Below are 19,629 nucleotides of genomic sequence, written 5' to 3'. Positions count from 1 at the left end.
ACAGATGTTTCGGAAAAAAGCATCTTCCTCCTTGAGAATGAGAAGAATAACAGAAAACGCTAGATGTAATAATTTCTTTCTTTACTCTGTAGAAAAAGGTGTAAAACTATGTAGTTGTTAACATACAGTGTTGTCAGAAGAAACCACACTAATATCATTGCACCCCCCCCCCCCCCCCCAAAAAAAAGCAAAACAAAATGTGAAAACAACTTAAATCTATAAAAATAAGTAAAATTACTTTTTTCACTTGTTTTTCAAGAATATAAAGAAGATGCATTTGTAGAAGAAAGGTGTGACTCAGAAGGAAATGATCCTCATTGAGTTGCATCTTCCACAACAAATACATCCTAGGTGGTTTAAACTTTGACAACATTGGATGTGCAACTGAGAACACATTGCTTCTGTCTTTAACACTCTGAGAATTTCCAAATCACTGGGTTTTGTTTCCTTGCAAATGTGTATAATCCTTTTTTGTGTCATAGCCAGTTACAATCTCACACATTTCTATTAAAAAATATATTGTTTCTGTCCTTTGTCCCTATAGGGGTGAAAAGGAGTCACTGTGATCTTGTGTGGCCCTCAGTGCTTTGATTCTGGGGTTCAAACACATGTAATCACTTAGTTAAAGTTAGTCCATACAGCCTGACTGAAAGCAGTGTGTGTTGTGACTGGGGTCATACAGTTATATTTTGGCTGAAAACAACATTAAGCTTTGCTGGTGACACTAGAACAAGCTGTCTTTGTCTGTAAAAACCTTTTTTTCAAACTAACTTTTCAGATTGGCCCTTGCATGATGATACATTTTAATACTGAAATGAAAATGAATCAACAACAATTTTGATAAATGAATAACCTCATTTATTTTAAGCACAATGACAAGCTTATCTAATTAGAAGGTTTGCTACTTTTCCCTGTTTTATATAATTGAAAACTGAATGATTTTGGTTTTGGACTGTTCGTTGGTCCTTCTAATCTGTGACACTTAAGATTTTGCATTCACATATTTTGTAACATCATGTAATGTGTAGAAGTTTCTACTTTTGTCCTTCAACAAGCGATTGTATGCGATGCATTGTAAGCATATTACATTAGTACAATCCACAGGTACTGTAGCCATTGTTTAGTCATTAAATTACAGTAGTTTTAGTGCAAACGATGCAACAATGCAATGGCTGCACTGAGACCTTTATCTTTTCAGTCAATGGCTAAGTAAATAATACTTAAGTTTAAAGTCAGTTTATCTCTTCAGGTTCCAGTGTAGTCATCACACAGCAGTCACAGTCTTTATACTTTGGTTTAAATGGTTAGCCTTTATATTTATGTTCTTTGTGATTTGGGTTTGAGACTTAAGGGTTTTGCTGATGGTTTGCCTTCTCTGGTTTTTCAGAAATTGTTCTTCCTCCAGTCTTCTTCTAAAATGGGAACAGGGATGGTGGTGGATAAACCGTTTGCATATTTGACCTTAATGCTTTCTGTCCCTTTCTCTTTTGTCCTCTCTTCTTTCTTTGTATTTCTGCAATAACTTCACTCATTGTCTTTTCTGTCACTCTCTGTCACATTTTTTCTCTTTCCATTTGTTTCACATTCTTCACCCTTATAAAACTCCCATCCCTTTGCCACACTGCTTTGTCCTCTCTTTCTCTGTCTTTCCACTTTCTCCTCCTCCTCCTCGCAGGGAGTATTGACCGTGGGCGAAGCTTGTCTTTCCATGAGGTGCGTGGCCAGTGTGAGGCAGAGATGAGGGCCGCAGCCGAGGAGTCGTCCACCAGCAGCAACAGTGTAGGAGGTGTCGGCAGCACCGTCCTGCAGCGCCTCCTGCAGGAGAAAATGAACCGTAATTACGTGCTCCAACAGCAGCAACAACAACAAGGAAGTGGAGGGGTTTTTTCAGGGCAGGGGCATATATGCCCCTCTGATGATCACTCCATGACCCCCCACATTGCCCGGCAGGAGCCCCAGGGACAGGAGCTGCAGACGGACAATGGCCTGGAGAAGCTGGGCTCCACCAGAGTAGGAGGAGGGGGAGGAGGCAGTGGAGGGGGAGGAGGTTTAGGGACTGGAGGTGCAGGAGGAGGCAACACTGGAGGTGGTGGGAGCAGCCAAGGGCAGTGCCCAAACCCCGAGGACCTCCCTACGTACGAAGAAGCCAAAGTGCAGTCACAATACTTCCGTGGCCATGGTCCTCCTCAGGCTCAGCAGCAGAACAGCCAGCCCCAGCAGCCTCCTCTCCCTGGCTCAGTGGGCACCGCCTTCTACGTTACTGGTGTGACCAGCGCCAAGGTGCGCACTGAGGGTCGCCCCACGGTGCAGCGAGTGAGCGGCACAGGGAGGGTGCACCAGGATGATGGTCTAAAGGATCTGAAGCAAGGACACGTTCGCTCTCTCAGCGAACGACTTATGCAGCTGTCCCTGGCCACCAGTGGCGTGAAGGCCCATGCTCCTGTCACCAGCGCCCCACTCTCCCCCCAACTGCCCCCACCAGGGCCACCGGGCGACTACTACAAGTCGCAGCACCGGGGCCCGCCTCCAGACTACCCATTCAAAGGCCTGGGCTCGCCTACCAAGCAACAGGAGCCTGGAGACCATTTTTACCAGGAGCAGAGAGGGAGGGAGCTCTCAAGGGAGGTGCCCCATGTCCGATACCAGCCCCCACCCGAGTACGGCTCGTTCAGGTAAGGAACACAGCCCTGGCCAAGGAAGACCATGGCCATGAACACACAGCCCTTCACCAACACACATATACACTTAAAGATGCTGAGTAATAAATAGTTATGAATATACCATAAAAAACAATACTTTCACAGTGAATCAAACATTTACATGTAATTGGTTGAAAAATATGTGCTAAAAAATGTAGTAACATGTTTTGTATCGATACTCCTGAAGCTTAATAATACATGATCCTAAAAAAGAGAGTTTAAAATGACAGAAAGGGTTGGATACCCGGTTGGATACCGATACCTCAAATTCAGTTCTGGTACACCACGGTACCTTTTTTCGGTACTTTCCCTCTGTAATAACAAAAAAATGATTTCAGTTGTAAAAAATAATTCCAAACCTATTTATCCTGTTTACTTAGACCATTGTTATTTATTGAAAACATTTTACACTCAAAAGAAAATAAACTAAACAAAAAATAAAACACCTCCCACTCCCTTCCCAAACCCGTCCCTACAACCTATTAAATTGAATAATTATTCATTTCTTACTCACTGTAACTTTTATTCTTTTATTTGTATATTATTCTATTTTAGCCTGTTTTATTTTCATGGCCGTTTTTAATTGCTTTTTAACGTTTTATGTAAAGCACTTTGAATTGCCTTGTTGCTGAAATGTGCTATAGAAATGAAGTTGCCTTGCCTTATGACCTCACCAGCTGTCAGTCAGTCAGTCAGTCACCAGGGCATAGAAAATACTGTTGTGCCTGCTTGTCTCAGAGGAAGTGTAACGTCAACAGCATAAGAGGGTAAGCGAGCATCCGGAAAAAGTACCTCCTATGGGGAGATTCTGAGGCTAACAAGCCATCACCTTCCGCTAGCATTCCATTGACTCCCATTCATTTTGGCGTCACTTTGACAGTGAATAACTTTACATCTGAAGCTTTAAAAGACTGTATTTGTTCATTGTTTATTTCTAAAGAAACACAACTATATTTAAAAGGCTCCATTACCTTGTATCTCACGTTATGGCCACCGTTTTTTTGTAAAAATAGGCTAATGATTGTGTCATAACCATGCGACTTTCTGTCGAATGGTAGAGATATTACCATATAGTCAGGAGAAGCTTGCAGGCAATTGGGGGGATGTGGAGGCATACACTCATGGAAGAAGCCCATAGCGAGTCCATGAAAGCATTGGAACAACATATTTCAGCAACGTTTTGATGGATTGGAAATACTTTGGTATGTGGCAAGTGAATTCATATGAAGTATCCACGAACAACCGGGCACAGTTGACAATATGTCTGTGTGTGCATTCAACAAATTAAGAATTGCCTTTTAGGTCTTTACTTAAGTTATTTAGTCCTTCATGCCCGACTGCCCATCAGTTCTTCAGATCAGATCTCAACTCACCTTTGTAATGTTAATAACAAATGTCACAAAGTCAGTTTAATGTTATAAATGGTAAATGGCATTTATATAGGGCTTTTATCCATAACGCTTTAAAACTTGCCTTACATTCTCACACACACACACACACACACACACACACACACACACACACACACACACACACACACTCACATTCCGGAGCCGGCTGACTCCGTTTTTGTAAGTCTAATGTTGGTTGATTAACCCATATTTTTGCTGATTGGATCTCTTAACTGGCCGGATGGGAGGCGCATGGCGCACCGCCGTCAGTCCTTGAGGCAAATTACTGTGATTACTCCACATTTTAATTGTGAGTAAAATCTGAATCTGCAACACAACCATTAACATTTCTCTGTCAGGTAACTGTAGTAGAACAATGTTTTCCTCTGAAGTAGGAGTACACAGTAAGTCAGCAGTAGGCTATACAGTGCGGTTGCATATTAATTGCTTTGGGGTTCTTTTGTAAGATATTTTGGGGTATAATGGTTCTGGAGAGAGCTGCAAGCAGTAATACCACAGGCCAAGCAATCGGCCCGTTCTAAACAGGCACATTTTGAACGGGCACTGTATAGTTGACATGAAGCAGTGAAAAAATGAGCAACACAAGGGAGCATACTTGAGCAATACTTTTAATCCATGCCAACTCCAGCTGAGATGTTCTGACCTCTGACCTTCATACGTGGGAATTTTCGAATAGAGATTATTAATAAATTAGCACTTTCATACACATGTTCTTTAGCAATCATGTTAAAATCCTTTTTAGTGCCATAATAAACGTTTATGGGTTAGGGTTATATGCTTTTGTTATTTAGTTTGTGTTCATCACAAGTCATCTTAGTGGTTTCCACAGCAAGTACAGGACCACACAACATATCTTTTAAAATTAAGTGGAAAAATGAGAAAAATGCTGAACTGAAAAGGACACAATGAGATTCATGTGGAGTTACATTGTTCAATGAGAGGTAAATGCTGCCTTGGGGTTTGTTCCCACAACAAAATTATGTAACAGAATGCTTTTAGTTTTCTTGACAAGCAAGTTGAATATAACAAAAAAAAACATTTAAAAAACTAAGATGTAAGAACTTGGTTTCCCAATAGTGTTTTTCAAAATGGTGGGAAGGAATCCTGTTGGGCCTGTTTCTTTTTACCCCAGAGGAACCAGAGGAACCAGAGTCAGGATCGTCTTTCCTGAGAGAGACAAGAAACTTCATTGTTTTGTACCATTGTTATTTAAAAAATATGTATGGTAAAACTGGTAACACTTTACAATAAGGGTACATCAGTTAGCATTACTTAATTAATTAATTTTATTGCTAAACACTATCGTTGATTAGAATGCATCTGTTCACGGACGAGTTTACCCATTCCAATATGTATTGGCAGCTAGCTGACCAGTTAGCTAATGAGCCAGCAAGCTAACATTAGTAGCTAACGTTAGCAGATTTTAGCTGCTGGCTAATGATTAGCCAGCAGCTAAAACCACACTATCACAGTATATTTCACATGCCAATGTCACCTTTTGGATTTTACCGGGCGGACGGGGTTTGTTGTAACGCTAGCTAGCTAGCTACTCAACGAGGCTGAGAGACGGGTGTGGGTGGGGATTGCAGGGGGACTCTCTGCGACGGCGAAGATGTTCGAGTGCTGTTGTCAGTAGCATGAGAACATCTCCCAGCTGCCAGATCTCCCCCTTTACTTTTCTATAATCTTAACTATTCATTTTGTTGCTTAACCCACCTTTTGTCGGGTTATTTTAGCTAGCTAACTGTGAAGACAGCTAAACACAAAGGGGGGAGAAATTAGGCAGGGACGAGATTTACGGTACAAACACCGGTAGCTAACATTATGGATGGCTGATTTCCCGACGCTTCATTAAACTGCCGTTAGCGTCGTAAGCACACTGCATCAGCTGGGGCTAACGGTAACTAGCTATTGCTACATGTTCCGGCTGTGTTGTCAGCTATCATCCCGAATTAAGTCTCTTTGTGCTGGGGGAGTGAGGCAGGCAGAGCGGGGTGTGCTAGCTGGCTAAATTAGCATTAGATTAATAGTCTATCTATACAACTAACGTTAACGTTACTAGTGAACTTATTCGTGGGTTAGCGCAGTGCTGCTTTTATCCATGGTCAAAACAATCATACTACTAATAACTGATGAAGGATGTTGTAACCCTATAATGTTATCCACCAAGCATTAGCTAGCAGTTATGTTAGCTACTTGTCAACCAGCACATACATTGTAGTAACATTAAGCTGGATTAATATTGATATGCATCAATAAATAAGGTTTCTGCTGTATTGCTGTGTTGCAAAGTGGCATGTAATTAATCACAAAATGATGCCTTTTGCAGAAAAAGCAGTGTTACAAGTATTTTTTTCTGTGACATTGTATGATTTACAATTACTCTCGAAGGTAGCACCTGGGTGCCCGTGTTTTGACGGAAGTTACGAGTAACTAGATGGTGAAAGGTTATATGACGCCACTGACGGGCGACTAAATGAAACGTGACTTGTCTGAAAATAAAATAACAGATTTCTCTGGGTTTGCCATTTGGTGGAAACATTTGGGATAGTGTAACTACTCAACTCAAAAATATATATAACATATGTATGGTCGTTTTTAGACATTTTAATGCAGAAAAGTTACATATTGTACCTTTAACTAACTGATAATCACAGTTAATTAAGGTGTCTATTTTATCATTAGTAAATGCAATATTAAGCCTTGACTAACTGTTAATAACAGTTAATTAAGGTGTCTGTTATATCATTAGTAAATGCAATATTAAGCCTTGACTAACTGTTAATAACAGTTAACTAAGGTGTCTATTTTAACATAAGTTAATGTACTAAAAAGCCTAAACTGGAAATAACAGCTAACTAAAGTGTCTAACTATCATTTACAAATGTTGTTAATAATAATCTAAGGTATTGATTGATTCATTGTTTAATGGTTTGTAAGATGCTATTTACATTAGTTATTACAGTAATAAGCATCACTTAACCATTTAACCGTTAATCATACAATATTAAACATTAGGTAAATGTTAACAAACGTCTCTTGATAACAAGTAAACTCTTAGTTTATGTTAGGTATTTCTTAATATTACTAAGTGGTTGATAAAGATGTTTGATAGCTTGTATGTCTTAAGGTTCACAGCCAAGCCATCTCATTATGAGAAAACTGTTTTTATTGTTTATTTAAGGGTTATGGTTGTCCACGTACTTTTGTCCACTTTATTTGTCCATCCTCCAACACATGACTTACTTTTGGTAGAGGGTGAGATCAGTGAAAAAGACTCCTTAGTCTCCTTGCAGAGGTTTGCTTGTTCCTTTGTCTTCATGTAGACATTAACTTAAAGCCCAACCTATATAAATTATTGTGCATGCTATATGATCATTACTTAACCATAACTGGTCACTTGATTAATGTATAATAATACTGAATAAGTATTACTAAACCATAACTAAACAGTTATTAATGCTCTTTGATAGCCATAAGGCTATTTAATGTTGAGAACATATGCAGAAGGCATGCCAGTGAAGATGACAAGAGGGGGAAAATGTCCAGTGCAATCTCCATACAGGACTTACACTGTTATAGCTCTGAGTCTTCAGCGGAAAAAGAGAAGTCAGCTAACTGACTGAGTCAAACTCAGAATCAAATGAAATGTGAAATATGTGTGCATAACAGAAGCTTGTCATGAAGATTTGATTTCACATTGCAATGTTTCACTAATGTTTAAAAGCTGTGTGAATGAACTTTACAATAAGGCTCACAAAGAGCATTAATAACTGTTTAGTTATGGTTTAGTAATGCTTATTAGGGCCCGAGCACGAAAGTGCGAAGGAACCTATTGTTTTTGTTCAGATTATTTTTACCAATTCTTCGTTGCATTTTTGAGGGGGTTAGAATGCACGAAAACTCACAAAAATTTGCACACATGTCACAACTGGTGAAAATTGCAAAGATTCCAAAATATTACACATATCCACCACTAGGTGGCACTATTGCAGGAAAAAAAGCGTTTGGCCCTTTAACTCCCAAACCGTACATCTCACATTCAAAAACCATATATTTTCGCGTTCCCTGGATCCAGCTGAATCTCCTGATATAGGCCACGCCCATTTCCGCCTAGACTTTTATGCGTGAAAAATCACGATTTATCGAAAACCTACTGGACCCTCCTGGACCGTGCGACCGATCTCCACGAAACTTGGCAGGTAGCATCTCCAGACCGACCTGACAAAAAGTTATCCAAAGAATTTTTATAGGATAAAAATTGTGCATATTACGCACAAACAAATTTGTGTAGCTAAGTATGAAAACACCAACTTTGCCATATCTCGACCAAAATAAATGCTATCAACGCAAAACGTAAGATTCTTGTTTGCCATGACCCTCTGGAGGTGGCCTACACATTTTACGAAAATTGGCCACTAGGGGGCGCTACAAGTACATAAAGTTTATACCACAGCAATTTGGCCCAAACCTGTAAGTGGGCTCCATAGCGCCCCCTAATGCCTGGAAGGCCTTAACGTGGACATAGTTGCTCCGATCTTCACCAGATTTAATACCCATATTGCTCTAATCATTGCGGACATATTTCCTATTTACCTTCATTAGCTTCGCCCAACCGGAAGGCATTTTTTATGTGTTTTACATTCTTTCAAACTCATCCTAGGCCGTGATTTCAATCTTCTTGAATCTTTGCAGGTAGTATCTGTTGACCCTCATGACGAAAAGTTATCCAGAGAATTTTGATAGTTGAAAAAATGCGCAAGTTAATCTTATCTTGGCAACAATTATTCCGATTGCCCCGAAAATTGAAAAGGTTGTTCGTCATGGCTGGTTTAGCATCTGTGCCAAACTTGGCGTCAATCGGCCATTAGATGGCGCTGTTTTAATTTTTTTTTATTAATCAGCAACATTTGCACATGTCACAACTGGTGAAAATTGCAAAGATTCAAAAAATAACTCATATCCACCATGGATTTACATGAAACTTAGAATGTGTGGTCTACATGTGATATTGCGTCCTCCAGTAACCCCCGGGGAAAGTGGCGAGGACCCGTTCATCGCTGCTTGCATTGCCTGCTTTAATTCAGTATTGTTATACATTAATTAAGTGTTAGTTAAGGTGCATATGTTCTCAACTTTAAAATAAGGCTATCAAAGAGCATTAATAACTGTTTAGTTATGCTTTAGTAATGCTTATTCAGTATTATTATACATTAATCAAGTGACCAGTTATGGTTAAGTAATGATTATATAGCATACACAATAATTTATATAGGTTGGGCTTTAAGTTAATGTCTACATGAAGACAAAGGAACAAGCAAACCTCTGCATGGAAACTATGGAGTCTTTTCACTGATCTCACCCTCTACCAAAAGTAAGTCATGTGTTGGAGGATGGACAAATATAGTGGACAAAAGTATGTGGACAACCATAACCCGTAAATAAACAATAAAACAGTTCTCTCATAATGAGATGGCTTGGCTGTGAACCTTAAGACATACATGCTATCAAACATCTTTATCAACCACCTAGTAATATTAGGAAATACCTTAAAGTGCCCATATGAAAAAATCACTTTTTCTGGGATTTGGGGTGTTATTTTGTGTCTCTGGTGCTTCCACACGCATACTAACTTGGAAAAAAAAAACATCCATGCTGTTTTGAGTTAGATACGGGTTTCTGAATGTGTCCTGGCTTCAGTCTCCGGGTGAGCTGTTCAAAATCGGCAGGGCTTTTTACGTCACTAGCCGAAACGAGGTGGCTAACCGTAGCATGCTAGCGCTAGCATGCTAGTTCGTTCTGAATGGCAAAACAAAGTTCACCATAATCTACAAAAGAACTACTTACATGTCCCTATTCTGCTGGTATTCCATGCAAAGTTGGAAGTGTGCCCTCGTTTAGAAGAAGTCTCCCGGCTAATCCTGCCTTGTACTACTGAAGTTGTAGAAACAAACAGCTAGCTAGATGATGTGATCCTTACCTACTCTTCTGTAAACGCTAATCAATATCCTTGATGCGGCAAGTCCCTTCCTAGCCTCTAATTGGCTAGTTCTTGTTGCCATTGATGGTAAGATTGGTTATGTGCATTCATTAGGCGTCAGATTGATTAGGGTAAGAATACAGTGTAAGCCAATCAGAGGCTGATTGGGAAATGCTTACCGTTAATGGAGCAGTGAACACGGCCGAATGGGACCAAACACAGCCTCCGAGACTTAACAGAGGAGGCCAGTTTTACGACAGGGAATACACTACCAAGATAGTTTTCTTATTGCTAATTGAACAAGCTGTACAGCTAACCAAGTTTGCGGTTAACTTTACTTTAGCAACAAGTAAGGTTAGCCTATAGCTAATTATCTGTCAAACTCATTAAATCACCTCAATACTGCATTCACTGTCATCAAACTGGTCTGTTAACTTTTATGACATCTTAATGACTAGTCTAAATGGTTCCACTTTACTTGAGGTCAAGGGAATTATTCATGACACCGTTATGAAAGCATTTGAAGGTGAAATCAAACTTCATGACATCTTAATGACTAGTCCAAACTGTTTCACTTTACTTGAGGTCAACGAAAAATATTCATGACACAATTATAACGGTCTCATGACAGCCAATGTAAAAACCAACCACTTTAAGACAGTTCAATGTGATATTAACACATAAAGCTAAATAGTATCTTAAAGTTTGATCATTAGGCCCGCCATGACATATTTATGACTAGGTAATGTCTAGGTTAATGTCAAGTTGTCATAATAAAAACATTGACAGGTTATATTGTCTTGCTTAATGTATGCTAAATTGTTATGACACAGAGATTGTCTTTGTTAATGTCAAGTTGTCATAAAACAAACATCTCAAATATTGCTAACTTCACATTAAAAGTTTCATAATTTACTGAATGACACATGACAACAGTCATGAACATTCAAAAGACTCATGTTCATGATAGGTGTCATGTCATAGTTATGATGGTGTCATGTCTTTTGCACACCTGTTCAAATAAAGTGCTACCAAATATATTTGGTGGATGTTCATTTGCCTTAAATGTGGCTATTAAAGAATTGTAATTAATAACTAGAAAATTCCACAAGAAATTTTGACAGTGTGTCTACTACTTGGTGCACATCCAAATAACACTGGCTAACAGTAAATCTGCTGTTTGACACGGCCTACAGTAAAGAGTCTCCATGATAGAAGGAGTTTGTGTTTGGTTATTCAGAATTTTCGAGAAACTCTATTCAAACTTTAAAATGTTCCACATCTTTCATACATTCAGGGTAGTATTCAACTTTCAAATCACATTCATACTTTTTAAAATATTTAACCTTCTTTGAAGCTTTGAAAAAAAGCCCTTCTGACATTTTTACATTAGTTTAGTTTTGGATAGAATGCTCAGACTCAGGGTAGGGGATCCAACTGACAATTTTACTTTGCTATACCATCCAGTTTTAACTCCCATACATTTATTTTACATCAAAATGTAGGGAATGTTGTGCCCTTTCTAACAATGTGCTTAGGGAGGCAAACTGACTTTCACATGAGGCACAGTGAGCTTCCAACTGTGTGTCCACCAACTGTGACACTGCCTCCTGTATTAAATCATACAAGACATACCAGGAGGAGAAGAGAAATAGGCTCTTTTTGGACAGCTATTGACCTCACATTTCTTATACAACACACACCATAATTGCACAGGATGTTCAGCAGGGTGGTATATCTCTAACAGTATTAAAGATTAAGCGATAGGAGTTAGGGTTTTTTGAGCTTGAAGCAGGACTATCAAAGGTGCACCAGAGCCTCGTCTCTGTGAAAACAGCTGTTGGTGTTGAGGCCTGAAGTCATTTAGGAGTCAGTCAATTGGTCAGTCCATCATGACATGTTAGCTGACAAATAACACCTCTTCTCCTTTCTTCATCTCCTCTCCTCCTTTCTTCCTCTCCCTTTTCTTGTCCTCTCCTTTTATTCTCCACCTATGGCAGTACGTGCTGCTAAAGTGATTTGCACACTGAAGGAGTAGAGGAAGGAGGGGGAGACTGTATGTTTGACAGGTCAAAAATGTCCATTTAATGATGATTATACCTCTGAAGTTCATTAATTCAAAAACTGTGAGTCTAAACGGCAAAATATTATCACCAGAGAGATAAAAGTCTGGTGAATGCATTGATATGGTTTTTATGTTTGTGGTGTCAAATATATGCAACACAGAGCAGTTAACAAACAGGGAACCGTCTGCATCCTTCCAGATATAATTTTTCGTTGTTTCTATTGGCAGTTGGTATGACCAGAGCCAAAAGTTTAAGTCTGCGACCAGCACAAATGTTTCTACATTTTGACCAACCATGATGTATGAAGAGTGAAAACTGAAGAGAAAACTGAATTGAGAGAGCAATTTGTTTGAAAACATTTCAGAGAATCGTACTGCAGCTCCCCCCTCTGTCCTCCCCTCTGGCTCTCAACATTCCGTCCCGATACACACACATTGGAAAATCTGATACGGTCTGAAAACTGGACGATACTTAAACTGTGATTTGGTAGAAACCGTGCTTGATATCAGAATGCCCATTCAGCCCAATAAAGGCCAAAGTCTTTAGAAGAAAGACTTCGGTTAAAACTTTTAATAATTCTTCCATTTGACCAACTGCCACTTTGCTTGTTTACAAGCCATGATGTCTCTCTCTTTCTCATGGGTGGGCCAAATTCTCTGGGCGGGCAAAGCAGAGAAAGGGGAGGTAACCTTGCCCCTCATGATCTAAGGGGCAGATTCCAGATCGGCCCATCTGAGCAAGGCAGAGCAGGATACCCAAGGCTCGGTCTACACCTATCGCCATTTCTAGCCACTGGGGGACCATAGGCAGGCTGGGGAAACTCATATTAATGTTAAAAACCTCATAAAATGAAATTTTCATGCCATGGGACCTTTAACATTGATTGAGTAAAAGGGCCAAAAGTGCCAAAATAGCGCCCCCTAATGGTCGATCTTTGCCAAAGATTTGGTACACAGCCTCAGAGCGGAATGCCCAACAAGCATCACAAGTTTCATGTTGATAGCATTTACTGTGGCAGAGATATTGCAATTGAAAATAACGTTGATTATAGCGCCCCCCTAATGGCCGATCTTCGCCATATTTGGTTCAGGGCATCGTAGTGGGATGTTGAACAATAATCTTTGCTGATAGCATTTAATTTGGTCGTGATATGATGAAGTTCGTGTTTGGTAGCTAGCTAGGAAATTTTATTTGGTTGTAAAATGCGCATAGTTTAACTTTTGGTCAGGTCCACCTGGACATACTACGTACCAGGTTTCGTGCAGATTGGTCGCACGGCCTAGGACGAGTTCGAAAAAGTTGGTTTTGCACATTGCGCAATATTGCGAAAAAACTTCTTAGCGGAAATGGGCTACATCATCAGATTCAGCTTGATTCAAGGAATACATGGATGTAAGGGTTTCTAATGTGCGATGAGTAATGTGGGAGTTATAGGCAAAAACACGTTTGACGTCATTATAGCACCACACATAGTGGTCCACATGTGTATTGTATTTTTGGTAGGTGAGGTTCATGACCCATTGTAATTCTACCCTGTAAATTTAAAGTTATTCACTTTAGTATAAGTGGTGAATCCAAATGTGGGTCCCATAGGCTAGAGCTGAAGATCTCTGCCCGGTCGGGTTTGGTCTTAATTTCTATCATTTTACACGGTCAGGTGATGTGTTTCGATTAGCGTGTAAATGGATGCTGAGGAGGTGAAACAGAGGCTTGCCTCTGGAGGACTTATTTTATTTCTTTGTTCCAACTTCCAAGTGGCCTATAGCCTACGTTAGTCATGAATAAATGATGTTAAAAAATGTATTAATGACTCATTCTTGACGAAAGACAAAAGAGCTGTCTGCGTGCGGCGCAGTCTCTTTTTTCTTTCTCTTCCTTTTCCGCCGAGTGGGGCGTGTGCCCGTTCGCGGTGTGAAGCGGGTCCGCGCTATTTTCCGACATGCCCTCTAATCACTGCTGATAGACGGCCTTTTGTACAGTTGGGCTGTAAACGATTTTGGGCTTTTAAAAAGCTATCAATCAAAATGTACTTGTCGGGCTCGGACCGAATTCTGTCGGGCTCGGTCCTTTTCGGGCCGAACTTTTAAGGCCTGATTACAGCTCTACCATAGGCCACGCTCACTTTGACCAATCAGCATCCCACTGTAGGGGTGGCCTCAGAAGTGGCTCTAGATGGTACCCTCCAAATTTCATAAAAATCGGATGAGCCGTTCATGAGATATAAACTTTTTGTACTTCTAGCGCCCCCTAGTGGCCAATTTTTGTAAAATGTGTGGGGGACCTCCAGAGGGCGCATGGCAAACAAGAATCTAAAGTGTCGTGTTGATAGCATTTATTTTTGGTCAAGATATGGCAACGTTGGTGTTTTCATAGTTATATAGTAATATGTAGTTAATATGCGTAATTCTTATCCTATAAAAATTCTTTTTGATATATTTTTGTGAGGTCAGTCTGGAAATGCTACATGCCAAATTTCGTGCAGCTCGGTCGCATGGTCTAGGAGGAGTTCGGCAAAGTAGTTTCAATAAATTGCTATTTTTCACACATAAAAGTCTAGGCGGAAATGAGCGTGGCCTATATCAGGAGATTCAGTTGGATCCAGGGAACACGAGGATATATGGTGTTTGAATGTGCGATGTACGGTTTGGGAGTTATAGGGCCAAACTCGTTTGAGCTGCTATAGCGCCACCTAGTGGTGGAAGTGGGTCAGTTGTTGCCCCTGAGGTCCTTGCAGAGTTCTGGACCAGTCCTGAAAATGGCACCCCTCCACCATGTACGGTTTAGGCTGTAGCGGGAGTTTTAGGCGGAGAAGAATAATAATCCTTATGAAAACAATAGGGTTCGCACTGCGTATCTTTGTTACCGTGGTTCCTACAGCCTCGGGCTTGGACCCCTAATAAATAAGACTTGACCAACCACCATTCAATGCTTGCTTTCAGAACTCAATGCTCCAGACACATTTTGATTGAAATGAGTATTGAGGTTCGATACCCAGCCCATATTAGATGGATTTAAGACCCGGACCCCTGTTGAAGATCCCTGGATTAGTTGATTAGGCTATTGACAGAAAATAAATTAAATAAACTATATCAATATCGATTATTGTTACAGTTGCTGATTCAGTATTGTTTACCGTAAAACCTTTGGATGCACTTCGGGCTCAATTTTTGATTATTCAGAAATCTGGTTGAATTGTTTGTCGAGGACAGTCTGAAGGAGTGGAGCAATTTTGGTGTCAAATTAGGAAAAACTGGGAGGACATTTAATTAGTTTTACAGTTTTTGAGAAAAACAGAGAGATAGACTTCGTAATTCCTGCAGAGCTGCCCGGCCCCTAATAAATGAAAAAACAACCAGTCAGCCTATAACACCTAAAACATTAGTGTTATGTCTTATGATTATGTACATTAACACTACATATCAGCTGAGTACAACAACCGTGTAATCAGACAGCTGATCTCTCCTTAGGTCCAGTAAGGAGGGTTCGGTCCACTTCCAGAGGCCCCTTCATCAGCACAGTCCCACCTCCTCTGTCACCTCCATGGGATCCTTGTCCCGCACCCAGTCCTCAACCCTAAGCAGCATGCTCAGTGTCTCCCATCCGTCCTTCCCTCACCAGCACCCACAAAGTCAGGGTGAGCCCTTTCCTAGCATGGGGCCCCGCAGTACGCAGGGTCCCTACCAGCCAGGGGCGCCCTTCACCATGGGGCCTATTCACCCACCACCAAGAGGTCACATTTTCCCTCATGACCCCTATGGCTCCACTTCAAGGATGCACCATCAGCAGCACCATCAGTATCAACAACAACAGCAGCAGCAGCAGCAGTTCCAAGAACCTCCCCAGCCCCAACTGCCAGTACAGGCTGGACATTTTCCCCATCCGCACTCCTACTCCCACCTGCAGGGGGAGCCTTTTGCTATGATGGTGCGCGCGAACCAGATGGTGGATGTGCTAACGGAGGAGAACAGGATGCTAAGGCAGGAGATGGAGGCTTGCCGCGAGAAAGTCACGAAGTTGCACAAGGTAACATGTACTGGTGAAAAGCTATAAAGATAGGTAAAATGTGTTTGTCTGTCTTAAAATAATACTGACGTACCCATATGTACACTGTATTATATTAAATAAAATTTTATTTATAGTGTCAAATGATAACAGAAGTCATCTCAGGACACTTTAGAGGTCTAGACCACGCTAAAATTTACAGAGACACAGCAGTTCCCCCCAAGAGCAAGCCTTTGGTGCAACAGTGGTTAGTAAAAACCTTTAAACAGACAGAAACCTCGAACAGAACCTGACTCATGGTGGGCAGCCATCTGCCGCAACCGGTGGGGGGGAAAGGGAGAGAGAGCGAGAGAGAGAGAGAGAGAGAGAGAGAAAGAAATATGACTCATAATAATTATAGAGGTGGGTATAATGGAATGGTATGATGAACAGTGGCAATTATATTAACAGTAAAGATAATAGAACTATGACTAGTTATAATAGCAGTAGCAGTGCATGGTGCCCAAACTATAAGCTTTATCAAAGGAGGAGAGTCTTAAGCTTAGACTTAAATGTGGAGACGGTGTCTGCCTCCCAAACTGAAACTGGGAGCTGGTTCCATAGGAGAGAAGCCTGATAGTTGAAGGTTCTGGCTCCCATTCTACTTTTGGAGACTCTAGGAACCACAAGTAACTCAGCATTCTGGGAGCGCAGTGCTCTAATGGGGCAATAGCGTACTATGAGCTTTTTAAGATATTATGCTGTCTGACAATTAAAGCTTTGAGGGTCAGGAGAAGGATTTTTTATTCAATTCTGGATTTTACAGGAAGCCAATGCAGAGAAGCTAATACAGGTGAAATATGATGTTCTTGTCAGTACACGAGCTGCAGCATTCTGGATCCACTGTAGAGTCTTTAGGGACCTATTTGGGAATCCTAATAATAAGGAATTATAATAGTCCAGCCTCAAAGTGACAAATGCATAGACTAGTTTTTCTGCATTGTTTTGAGACAGAATGTGCCTAATTTTTGCAATGTTACGCAGGTGAACAAAGGCAGTCCTTGAAGTTTGTTTTAAGTAGGTGTTCAATGATATTTCCTTAATTGCTGCTCCTGTTTGTCCACCGTTTTACATATGTTAAAGATAAGTTAAAAGTGAAACTCAGGCTGTAAAAACAGCGTTTGGGTGAGGCCAGGTTTGACCCATGTCCGTAGTTGGATGTGAATATGGATATTCAGCTGAGAAGTAAACACAGTTGCATAACAGTTTGATGCATCTCCTTTACTCATTCTGTCTTCATTCCTCCTGTTTCTGTGGGCAGTTGGAAACAGAGATCCAGCTGGTGTCAGAGGCATATGAAAACCTCGCCAAGTCCTCCTCCAAGAGGGAGGCCCTGGAGAAAACCATGAGGAACAAGCTGGAGTTGGAGGTGCGCCGGCTGCACGACTTTAACAGGGATCTCCGAGGTGAGAAAGCAGGGAGGTGCAATAACCATGCAATAATAATGCAATTCTTCTGCAACCGATTGCAAATTCAACATATCAGATTTCTGATTCTGATATATAACTACCTTACAACCTAACACGTACTGTATACTAGCCGCATCCAAGGTGGCGCGCGCCATCGTGACGTCAAAATGATGTAATATCCTGCCGGATTTATGGCGCGCGAGCAGAGGTCGCTCACGGCTCTTTTTTTTCAATGCGGAAACGGGAGGCTTGAACGAGTTTGCCGACAACCGGATGCCAGGATTCTCAGAGTGATTGCAAGTCTCTCTTGTAAACTTACTAGGTTAAGATGAGTTCTTTTATGGTGAATGAAAGGCTTGATCCGACGAAGTAAGTCATCCAATCAAATCGAAGCATTCACGGCAATGCTGCCTCCATGGTGTGTATAGAACGAACAACTATAACAAAAGAAAGAAAAGCACAACTACATACAGAACTATGTAAGAAAGTACAGTTACTTCTGACTTAGTGAACGATGTACAGATGGGCCACCTCTGCTCTGATGTGGCAGAAAGGGAGTATCCAGATCATCTAAATGTCTGTGCCCAAAAATGTCTGATGTTAAGACAGTAGCGCAAGTTTCCTAGGTTGTTAAAAATAATTCCTTGCGTTAATTACCTACCAAGTGTCTCTCTTTGACTAGCTCATTCATTACCATACATTTCAGTGGTTTCAGTAAGAGCCCGTAACAGAAGGTCTTAAACCATCTGCTCATCCTTAAATACAGGTACATTAGAAGAAAAAATACAAGAAAATAATAAAAAAGACAAAAGAAAATATTTGGAGCCAAATTAGATGTTTTTTCTTCTTTTCCACCCATCAAGGTGATATTTAAAGTGAAATGACACCTTTTAACCTAAAATGTTTAATCTGACTGATTTGCATTAGCCTACAAATAATGTGTGCCAGCATAATACACCCTCATTTCAAAAACTCTAGTCCAACAAATTTCCACCGGCCTGCAAGAGACAAACTAAGGGGTTAATACAACAGAATCAGATCTCTAACTATATAAACAAGGACAAGTAGTAACAATACTGTTTATGCCTTAAGTGGGTTTGTGGGCTTTGCCGCAATAGACCTGTGCGCACGCTCAATCATCTTCATCAAAAAGTTTGAGAGCCATTTTCAGTAGTTTTGCTGTGAAGTCGTCCACGAGGTTGAGAGCTCTGTTATCGAGGAGCCAGATCAGATAGGGGGCAGAAAAGGAAGTGTCAAGGTCTTTTTTGTGCTCAAGTGACCACCAAGAGATGACTCATGAGCCAGTTGCTTCACCTCCTGACTGTAACTCCTGGACAGTACCACTTGCTCACACTGGCCCACTCCTCATTGGCAGGTCCCACAGCTGGCCTCCACTTCAGAAAGAGACTGTCCCTAACAAAATAGCCCTCAGGCACTACAGTAGTGATGGCCAAATGAAACCTCATGAAGCCTTGCAAACCATTTTCTTTATTTTCTGAGTTCACTAGATGGCGCCCTTGGTTTAAATGAAAAAGGTTGAAGAATTTCAACTCTTTTTTGAACAGAGAGCACTATCCAGTGGGCTCAGAAAATTATTCATGAGGCTTCATTTGGCACCTCCCTGGCCTTCCTCACACAGGTTCAGTTCAATTCAATTTCATTAGTTATTTCAGGAAAATGTACAGATGCAGTGCAGGGCGGGATAGGCGGGGTTGAGCAGGACCATAGCAGCAGCTGCCAAAAACGATCCAGGTGCCACCTGAACCACCAAATCTGTGAGGCGAGAGAGCATAAGGACTCTGGGGAATAAGTTTCCCGGAGCTAGGTTAGTAACATGCATTAAAAGGACATGAATGCACACAGATGGAGAGTTCAGTTTGTAATAGGAAGTCCCCCGTCAGTCTAAAACTATAGCAGCATAACTAAGAGCTGGTCCAAGGCAAACCTGGGCCAACCCTAACTATAAGCTTTATCAAAGAGGAGAGCTTTAAGCTTACTCTTAAATGTGGGGACAGTGTCTGC

At 40.9% G+C, this 19,629-nt stretch overlaps 1 protein-coding gene across 1 annotated transcript in view; it reads left to right on the top strand.

Annotated features, from left to right (window-relative positions):
- Positions 1–19,629, top strand: part of LOC144527438 (angiomotin-like) — a 65,221-nt gene that overhangs the window by 11,032 nt on the left and 34,560 nt on the right. The window contains exons 5-7 of the mRNA XM_078265444.1: positions 1,676–2,672; positions 15,625–16,180; positions 17,460–17,604. Coding sequence (XP_078121570.1) covers positions 1,676–2,672; positions 15,625–16,180; positions 17,460–17,604 — 1,698 coding nt within the window. The remainder of the gene's footprint in view (positions 1–1,675; positions 2,673–15,624; positions 16,181–17,459; positions 17,605–19,629) is intronic.

The sequence above is a fragment of the Sander vitreus genome, chromosome 13 (genome assembly GCF_031162955.1).
Source record: "Sander vitreus isolate 19-12246 chromosome 13, sanVit1, whole genome shotgun sequence".
Taxonomy (NCBI): domain Eukaryota; kingdom Metazoa; phylum Chordata; class Actinopteri; order Perciformes; family Percidae; genus Sander; species Sander vitreus.
The sequence above is the reverse complement of the archived record's forward strand: the minus strand, read 5'-3'. Positions and strand labels throughout refer to the sequence as shown.